The sequence below is a fragment of the Rissa tridactyla genome, chromosome 3, assembly GCF_028500815.1.
Source record: "Rissa tridactyla isolate bRisTri1 chromosome 3, bRisTri1.patW.cur.20221130, whole genome shotgun sequence".
Classification (NCBI taxonomy): Eukaryota; Metazoa; Chordata; class Aves; order Charadriiformes; family Laridae; genus Rissa; species Rissa tridactyla.
Genome location: NC_071468.1, coordinates 10,356,895 through 10,366,147, shown reverse-complemented (window position 1 = coordinate 10,366,147; position 9,253 = coordinate 10,356,895). Strand labels below are relative to the sequence as shown.

The following is a 9,253-nucleotide window of genomic DNA, read 5'->3' as shown; positions in this document are numbered from 1 at the left end:
GAGGGCGGGGGACAGCATTGCCACCGCCGGGGGGGGAGCGGGAACCGCCGCGCTGGTGGCAGCCCCGTCCCCGCCAGCCCCGCCGGGTGACAGGCGACACAGCTGCCGGTTGGGGTCCGAGCCCTTTGGCCACCATGGAGATGCCCTGGGTGCTGCTGGCCACCGCTCTGCTCCTGCTCCTGCCCGGTGAGTACTCCCAGCTGAGACGGGAGGGCTGGTTGCCATCAGGGCTGGTTGCCGTCCAGCCCGGGTGCGAAGGCTGAGCATCACCCAGCTGGGATGCAGTGGGGACATCGTGCCTCTAACCCCTGTGTGTCCTCCCGCAGTTGGCAGGGCCATGGGGCCGCTGCCCACCATGGCTCCACCGCTGACCATGGTGGTGGCTGGGCAGCGGCGGCGGCTGGTGGTCTGCGTGGTGAGCGAGCTGGCCCCCGGCTCCGGCCACACCGTCTGGATCTCCGGTGGGAACGGCAGCGCCCTGCAGTCCTTTGCCTACGGGGGCTCCCAGGAGGACGGCGGCACCGTCTGCACCGTCGCCCTCCTCCCTGAGGAACCCCTGGCCGAAGGGGATCTCGCCTGCCATGTGGGGCCCAACCGGACCTCCCCGTCCCACAGCTCCAGCCCCATCCGCATCACCGGTATGGCCACGCTGCTGCCTGGCCTGGTGGCCCATGTCTGAGGCCGCATGGGTAAACGTTGCCACCCCAACCGGTGGCGCAGGAAGGGGTTTGCGGCCACCCCTGCACACCTGGGTCCTGTCTGCTGCCACCGCGTCCCCAGCTGCTCTCTCATCCCACAGGCACTGAGGAGGCACCGGAGCCGTGCCCCAGCGGGGCGGCTGGTGAGTCCCTGGGCCCTACCGCAGTGGGAATGTTGTCTGCCAGGGAGGAAACCCCCCTGGGATGCTGACAGGGACCTGGGTGGTGGCCAGGGTGGGTCCCCACAGCATCACGGGGCTGGGGAGAAGGGGATGAAGCCCCGCCTGGGGGGGGGAGGATGGGGAAGGTGGGAATGTGGGTCAGGGACAGCACAAGGGTGACACGAAGTGTCTTGGGGACACGCAAGGGTGACAGAAGCCCTGTTGGGCCTGAAGTCTTGGGGGATGTGTGTCCCCCCTCCCCACCCCCCCGACCTGGCCCTGGAGGGGATGTGGGGGCAGCAGGGTGGCCGGCATCACCCCGTCCCCTCCATTGCAGTGCCGCCGGCCTGCGCCTCGGCAGCCCTGGTGGTGGCCGCCCGGGTGGTGCTGCTGAAGGTCGCGCTCTCCGACGCCCTCCTCACCTCCATCCTCCTCGCCCAGAGCTGAGGGCCCCGGCAAAGGCCAGCCCCCGAGGGGTGAGTATGTCCCCCTCAGGTTGGTCCGAGGGCACGTAGGGTCCCTGGAATGTTCCAGAGGGTGGAGAGGAGGGAGAGGCCCCCCCCCCTGCTGTTTGGGGAGTGCAGAGGGGAGCCCCGGGTGGGTGGGGAAGAGAGAAGGGCTGACACGTGGTGGCGGGTGGCAGGGACCCCAAACTGCCTGGGGGGGGGGGAAGGGAGGAAAGGACCCCGAATTGTCCGTGGGGAGGGAAGGGACCCTGAATTACCTGGGGCAGGGAGGGGACCCCAAATTATCCGGGGAGGGCAGGGAGGGGACCCCAAGTATCCTGAGGGGTGAGGGCAGGGCCCCGGAGGGCTGCGGGGGAGATGGGGGGGCGGGACCCTGTGGAGTGTCGCGCATCCCCGCCCCCTCCCCCCACTCCGCCTCCCGGGACCGGGGCCGCGTGCGCACCCGCCGCCGCCCACGTGCGGGCTCAGCGGGAAGACCCGGAAGCGATTCTACGGCGGCCGAGCAGGCCCTCGGGCGCTGGGATTGGCCGGCGGCAGGCGGGCGGGGATTGGGCGAGCGGGCCACGCGCGCCGCTGGGATTGGCCGACGCCGCGCGGTTGCTATGGGTACCCGGCGGGGCGGGAGGGGCGCTCCCGGAAGCGCGGCCCCGGAAGCGGAGCCATGGCGGCGGTGGCGGCAGCGCTGCTGCTGCTGCTGGCGGCGGCACTGGTGGGAGGCGACGACTCGGACTGGGTGCGGCTGCCCAGCAAGTGCGAGGGTAAGCGGGGCCGGGGCACGGCTCGCCGGGCGAAGCTGCGGTGATGGGCCGGCCGCCGCCCGCTGGCTGCTGGGGGCAGGGGGTTGCCAGGGCGGAGGCTGTGGCCGCAGCCCCCAGGCCCGACTGCGGGCTGCCCCCTCCGCCCGCCTCTTGGCCCCTTCCTCCGCCCGCCCCACAGCCCCGCAGGCGGAGGAGAGGAGCGAGCGCGGGGGCCCGTGGGCCTGGCTGGGAGCAAGTATCCAGCAGTGCCCCTGGAGCGGAGCGGAGCGCCCCGCGGTGTGTCCCTGCTGGCGGCTGTCTCCCGTCCTTCCCTAGATGAGAGGGTTAGGGGCGCCCTGGCAGTGGCTGCTGTTTCCAGTAGGCGCTAGTCGCCCGACGGTTCGTAGCTGGGGCTGGTCGTCTCTGCTGCTCACAGTTCGGCCTCGGCGATGCTCCATCCCTGAGCAGCCCCTTGATTTACAAGCAATCAAAGGGCTTCACAGACAGACCAGGGCAGGGCATGACGGAACTTTGCTGTCTGCCGTGGTTTCCTCTGTCTTTGCTGTGCAGGGACAAGTGAAGCTTGACGGCAAAGAGAAAAAGGAAGAAATGAAACTCCGGAGCTCTTTGCAAAGCTTTCACTGCTGGGGAAGTGGTTCTGGAGACACTGATGTCTTAGCCGTGCTGTGGCACCTGCATAACCGCAGAGAAGCATCATAGCGAGCGCTGACCATGCACTGCTCCTCTTCCTGCCCAGGCTTGGAACCTGTGTCAGCGCACAGTGCTAGCCGCGGGCAGCATCTGGCTAACTGGACCCAGCAGTGAGCGCTACTAGCACGTACTGGGGACGCTGCAGCAGGTGTGATGTGGAGAGGGACGTCCTCGAGGCCCAAGTCCAGAGGGGATGCAGGAAGGAGCAGCTGAGAAATGTCTGTGGTCATCTCCAGCCCTTGGTGCCATCAGAGAAAGGAAAGTGCAGGAGGTGCGCAGGGCTTCTCGGCACGTGCATGGCAGCCCTAGAGAAGCCACCTCGCTCTTTTCCTGCCTGTGGTGCATCTCTTCGCTCACATCATTGCCTGGGAGAAGATGCGGCGGCTCATCGCTCTCAGACACTTCCTGCTGGGGCTTGGTCCTTCTCCCAAAGCCGGGATTGAGGAAGAGGTGGCTCTGAGCAAACAGGAGCCCGCAGCACAGGACAAAGCTTTCTCCAGCTTCCTGGTACCCTGGCTTCGGGGGAGGAAGAGCCATGCTGTGCCTGGCTTCCATCCATCCATCCCATCCATCCCACTTCCACTTGTAAACCTCTGAAATATTTCTCTCCTGCTCTCTGTTTCTATAGCTCTGTTGGACTTTTTGTTACAGAAGAAATAAAGCTTTTGTTTCCTTTTTTTTTTTTTTTTTTTTTAATTTTATAAAAGAAAACATGTGCTGTGTTATAAAGCTGTTGGTGCTGTGGTCTGTGCTGCAGGCACTGCCCCGTGCAGTGTTGCTGGAGCTGACAGCCCCTCCTGCGGTGACACCGCCCGTAGCCAGCATCTTGTCCCACCGCCCAGCCTGCTGAGCCCTCCAGCGACTCGCTCCCCAGCGCAGCCCCTGTGTCCCCAGGGCACTGGGGGAACTGGTACGGGGTGGGATGTGCTGATGTCGTGAGGAGGAGCTGTGACCCACGCTGGGGCTGGCATTGCGGAAAGACCTTGTCCCCTTCCAGGAGGAAGGGAGCGGCTTGTGGCGCAGAGGCTTTGTTGGCTGCAAAGTGGAGTTGTTGGGAAACCTGGAGGCAGAACTGTCGCTGTCTGCCTTCCCAGCTGTGCCGTAGCAGCTGGCTGTGTGGATGCGCTTACACCGAAGCACTGATTCAGGCGTTCCTGCTTCAAGGCATCTCCGGTGGAATCAGTTGAGAGGTTCCCGTGTTACTTTGAATGGCCGAGACATCTGTTTTCTGCCCACAGCGGCTCTAGTGCGCCCGACTCCTGGAGCTTGTTCCTGCTGCTGTTCCGTCCCCAGGTGCTCTGTCATGCCGCCCATCAGAGCTGCGAAACCCCCTAACCCGCCTGTGCTTTCCTTCCCGCAGTGTGCAAGTATGTGGCAGTGGAGCTGAAATCCGCTTTTGAGGAGACCGGCAAGACCAAGGAGGTGATCGACACCAAGTACGGCTTCCTGGACGGGAAGGGCTCTGCCGTCAAGTACACGCAGTCGTAAGTGAGAGTGGGACGGGTGGTCTCCTGCTGCCTGTGGTTTGGGGGGGCTTCGGGAGCCTGCGGGGAGGCTGCGCTGCGTGCAGTTCCTCTAGGAAAACTGAACTGCGCCAGGGCTGGTGGGGTGGGCAGGACAGGGCAGCCGGGGGGTGTCCCTTCTGCCTGGGGAGCCACAGGATGCTCCCCCATCGCATGGGCTGGGCTGAGGCTCGCCCTGTGCCCCGGCTGTTCTTGGGGGGCAGTGCCGAGCCCAAGCCCTCCCTCCTCTCCCTGCAGGGACATCCGGTTAATCGAGGTGACAGAGAACATCTGCAAGCGGCTGTTGGATTACAACCTGCACAAGGAGAGGAGCGGCAGTAACAGATTCGCAAAGGTGAGGGCTGTCCTCTAGCCCCCTGATCCCTGCACCGCCAGGGCACCAGACTGGGGTTTGTCCTTCCCATCGCCTGGAACCCCTGCCAGCGCCCAGCGTGTGAGGCCACGCTGCTCCCCAAGTCAGGTGTGGGGTGCCGTCCTTGGGGAGGTGGGCAGGCCCCCGCCCTCATCTGTGTGGAGGGAGACAGGGGCTGTCGCACCTGGCCCCATGGCTTTCTGTTGTTTTGGGGAGCGGGTTTGCAGATGGGGACTCGCTGCCACTTGAACTCCCTCCTGGTGACACTGATTTTGGGTGGCCTGCATGTACCTGCGTCCCTGGGCAGGGTTGTGTGGCACTGGGAGGGGGGACCGGGAACCTGGCGAGAGGAGCACGGCCTCACCGGACAGCCCTGCTCCCCCAGGGCATGTCGGAGACATTTGAGACCCTGCACAACCTGGTGCACAAGGGCGTCAAGGTGGTGATGGACATCCCTTACGAGCTGTGGAACGAGACCTCCGCTGAGGTGGCTGACCTCAAAAAGCAGGTACCTGACCCGGGGGAACTAGCCCTCAGTGGCCACCTTGGCCTTGTGGGCTGGAGCACAGGGAGGGTCTGGAGGTGCGCTGCTGGGAACGGGGGTGTCGTCAGGACCTGCTGCCCTGGTCCTGGTCCTGGTCCTGGTCCGGTGGCACGTGGCTGGAGCTGGGCTCTCCTCTCTGCGCTAGTGCGATGTGCTGGTGGAGGAGTATGAAGATGTGATCGAGGACTGGTACAGGCACCACCAGACAGAGGACCTCTCCCAGTTTCTCTGCGCCAACCACGTGCTAAAAGGGAAGGACACAAGTAAGTCCTGGCTGCTGTAAGTGCAGGGGCAGCGTGGGCGTGCTGGGGAGGGCAGGGGACCTCCACTGGGGCACGGGGACCCCCTGTTTCTCCCTCAGCTCCCCCCTCTTCTGCCCCTCTCCTCCCGCAGGCTGCCTGGCAGAGAAGTGGACCGGCAAGAAGGGCGACTTGGCAAGCGTGGGGGAGAAGCAGAGCAAGAAGAAGAGCGGGAAGAAGAAGAAGAAGGTCCGGAAGGATGAAAGCGAGGGAGCTGCCGCCCTCCCGGTCGCTGGGGAGGCCCTGGAGGAGAGCGGCGTCCAGGAGGAGGCTCCGCTCACCCACAGCCCGGCCGATGAGCTGTAGGGCCCGCAGCCCCCGGTACCAAAGGAAAAAGGGACTTGTGTCGCGTCGTGAGCGACCCCGAGGTGCGATCCTGCGAGCCGCGGGGGGTGGCGGCGCGGAGCCGCCCACCCCGCCCGGCTGGGGGCTCCAGCGGGTGCTGCCCCGCCGCCGCCGCCTCCCCGCACTGTAAATAAAGACGTTTTCCCCGGAACCGCCGCCGCTGCCGGCCCTGCTTCCCCCGCGCTGCCGCCCGTCCCGGCCCCACCGGGGGCGGCTGATGCGGGGGTCACCCCCCCCGGCCCCAACCCAACCCCCGCGGCGCGCCGGCGCGCCAAATCCCGGGGGCGAGGCGGAGAGGGGGGCGTGGCGGGGAGCGGTGATTGGCAGGCGCGCAGGGGGCGGGAGGGCGGTGATTGGCGGAGGGGCGGGGGCGGGGGGGGTGGGCGGGGCGTCGGCGGGGGCGTGGCGCAGTGAGGCCGGAGCGGGGCCGGGGCCGCGGCCGTGTCGGTGTCGGCGTCGGCGGGATGGTGGACAGCGTGTACCGGACGCGGTCGCTGGGGGTGGCGGCGGAGGGGCTGCCGGACCAGTACGCGGACGGTCGGGCGGCCCGCGTGTGGCAGCTGTACATCGGGGACACGCGGGGCCGCACGGCCGAGTACCGCAGCTGGCTCCTGGCGCTGCTCCGCCAGCACCGCTGCCGCTCCGTCCTCGACGTGGCCTGCGGCACCGGGTGAGGCACCGCGCCCCGCGCCCGCCCGGTCCCCCCCCCCCCCATCCCCTCCGCCCTTCCCGCCCCGGGGATACCCTGGGCCACGCTGCCCCCGGCCGTCCCCAAAGTCCCGTCCCCCCACCCCCACCCGGGCCCCCCCTGAGCTGCCCCCGGCCCCGCTGACAGCCGTGTCCCCAGGGTGGACTCCATCATGCTGCTGGAGGAGGGCTTCCAGGTGACCAGCGTCGACGCCAGCGACAAGATGCTCAAGTACGCGCTGAAGGAGCGCTGGGAGCGACGCAAGGAGGAGCCCTTCGACCGATGGGGTGCGGGGGACACGGGGGCCGGGAGGGGCATGTGGAGACCAACACCCCACCCCGGCCTGGGGGCCTCTGCCCTGAGCCCCTCGCGTCCCGTCCCCAACCCCTTGCCATGCTCAGGCCCCTCGCGTGGGTGCCGCTGGCCTTGCTGCAGGGATGGGCAGGGACCTGCCAATGCCAGCTGCTCTGCAAGCCCAGGCTGTGGCCCTCACCTGCCTGCTGGCCCCAGGCTGGATACAGCACCTGCAGGGGGCTAAGGAAGGGCTGGGTGATGATGGGCTTGGGGGGCAGGTGGGGGGGGGCTTGCATGCGGGGTAGGCTGTTGGGTCGTTGGGGTGTCCCTGCCCTCATCCGCTCCCCTGTACTGCAGTCATCGAGGAGGCCAACTGGCTCACGCTGGAGCAGGACCTGGAGAAGCCAGGGGACGGGTTTGATGCAGTCATCTGCCTGGGCAACTCCTTCGCGCACCTGCCTGACTTCAAAGGTGAGTTGGGGGTGTGTGTGTGTGTGCGCGCGCGCGTGTGTTACCTACACACATGTGCACTGTGTCTGCCAGCAGGCTGAGACCATGCCCTAGCTCATGCCATAAGTGGGGCAGCAGATTACGCGCAGTGGCATTGCTGCATCACGGCGTGACTCCAGGGAGGCTGAGGACGTGCCCCAGTTCATAGCATGAGTGGGGCCCGTTGGGTGCTGTGATGATGGTGGTGGAGCTGTGTGCATCTCTGTCACATCTCTGGCAAGGCTGGAGACACACCCAGACTTGTGCTACAAGCAGGGTGGTGGGTTCCCCATGTGGTGTGCTCTGCCCCAGTGAGGCTGAGAACGTGCCTGAGCTCATACCATGGGTGGGGCTGTGGGTTCTCCAAGCTGAGATTGGTTTTGGGGGGGGGGAGGCACGGCAGGGGTAGCTCTGTCTGTGTGTGTGTGGGGGGGGTGGGGGGCAAAATGGGGCCCCACGGGCTGTGCCACAGGGTACAATCAGTGCCTGGGGACACTGCGGTTTCCTCCCCAGGGGACCAGAGTGACCACAAGCTGGCCCTGAGGAACATCGCCAGCATGGTGCGGCCCGGTGGTGTCCTGGTCATCGACCACCGCAACTACGATCACATCCTAGCCACGGGCTGCGCTCCACCTGGCAAGAACATCTACTACAAGGTAGGTGGGCTGGTGGACCCTCCCCCATCCCACTCCTCTCTGCCCCAACCTGAGCCCTCTGGCCCCAAGGGGGCCAAGTGGGGCAGGGAGCAGGGCTGTGCCCAGGCTGGGGAGGGGGCCACCAAGTCCCCACAGGCCACAAACGGTCTTACTGTGGTCCCCAGAGTGACTTGACCAAAGACATCACCACCTCGGTGCTGCTGGTGAACAACAAGGCGCACATGGTGACCCTGGACTATACGGTGCAGGTCCCTCCCACCGAGGCAGGTGCAGCCCCGGAGCTGAGGTGAGAGGGGCCGCGGGGGTGGCTCCTAGCCCTGGAGCGGGGAGGGTGGCTAGTGCTGTGCTCTGCTAGCCCCCACCTCACCATGGTTGCCTCCTTGCAGCAAGTTTCGGCTCTCCTACTACCCGCACCGTCTGGAGGCCTTCACGGCCCTGCTGAAAGGCGCCTTCCAGGGGAAGTGCCAGCACAGCGTCCTGGGTGACTTCCAGCCCTACACGCCGGGGCAAGCCCACGTCCCCTGCTACTTCATCCACGTGGTGAAGAAGACGGCCTGAGGGGGCTGCAGAGATGGGACTGTGGTGGCTGAGAGCTGCGAGCAGCTCCGGGGACAAGCAGGGGGCTGGAGACATTGCTGAGAGCTGCCTTGGAGCCCCCTCCCATTAATTAAGAGCATTCGTGAGACCTACCGGAGCCCGTGGTTCGTGTGTCCGTGTATGTGTAGGGTCCAGGGCAAGAGGAATGGCCGAAGCCACCTCAGGACTCACGGGGAAGGACCTGCCCAGCCTGGGGGGAGCATGGGGTGGGTGCAGGCACAGCCTCACGCCCGAGCCCCCCCGCCGCGGGTGCCAGTCATGCCTGTGGTGTGGGGTTCGGGGCTCCCCTTGAAGCGGAGCCAAGGGTGGGCTGGCTCCTGGCTGGTTGCACGTCCCCGCAAAGCCCACGACAGCACGGCTCACAGTGTGCTGCAACTGTTTTTTTCCTCCCTTGTACCACCCCCAGCCAGGCGCCGACCCCTTTTCTTGACACCCCTCTGCCAGGGCTCCCCGAGGGGGGAGGCTCCGCATCCCCCCCCACCAGCGCTTTTGCTGTGGCTGCAGCTCCCTCCTTGCCCGCCCTGGGGAGAGAGGTGGTGGCCAGGTCCAGCAGCGCCTTGCGGTCAGGGACAGCTCTGCCTCAACACGCTCAGGTGCCAGAGCAAGCGCAACAGGGCTGGAGGCACGTATCAGCTGGGGCTTCGTGCAGGAATGCCTGCAGCTGCTGGAGAACCAGCCCTTTCGAGGAGGAG

The 9,253-nt window shown here is 66.5% G+C and overlaps 2 protein-coding genes and 1 long non-coding RNA gene across 3 annotated transcripts; all 3 read left to right on the top strand.

The window, feature by feature from the left end:
* The first annotated feature begins 20 nt into the window (after window positions 1-20).
* CNPY3 (canopy FGF signaling regulator 3) lies at window positions 21-5,988 on the top strand. The gene is made up of 8 exons (XM_054194732.1): window positions 21-186; window positions 327-638; window positions 800-841; window positions 4,135-4,258; window positions 4,535-4,631; window positions 5,035-5,157; window positions 5,339-5,456; window positions 5,587-5,988. The coding sequence occupies exons 1-8, from the start codon at window positions 135-137 to the stop codon at window positions 5,796-5,798; spliced, it is 1,080 nt and encodes a 359-aa protein (XP_054050707.1). The 5' UTR covers window positions 21-134; the 3' UTR covers window positions 5,799-5,988.
* On the top strand, window positions 1,969-3,452 carry LOC128906811 (uncharacterized). Its single transcript, XR_008465329.1, has 2 exons — window positions 1,969-2,084; window positions 2,634-3,452. It is a non-coding gene; the product is annotated as an uncharacterized LOC128906811 (long non-coding RNA).
* Window positions 5,989-6,244: 256 nt separating the features above from the next.
* GNMT (glycine N-methyltransferase) lies at window positions 6,245-8,658 on the top strand. Its single transcript, XM_054194731.1, has 6 exons — window positions 6,245-6,507; window positions 6,685-6,812; window positions 7,177-7,290; window positions 7,822-7,964; window positions 8,129-8,250; window positions 8,351-8,658. Exons 1-6 carry the CDS (start codon window positions 6,302-6,304, stop codon window positions 8,520-8,522), a joined length of 885 nt encoding a protein of 294 aa, XP_054050706.1. The 5' UTR covers window positions 6,245-6,301; the 3' UTR covers window positions 8,523-8,658.
* Window positions 8,659-9,253: the final 595 nt, after the last annotated feature.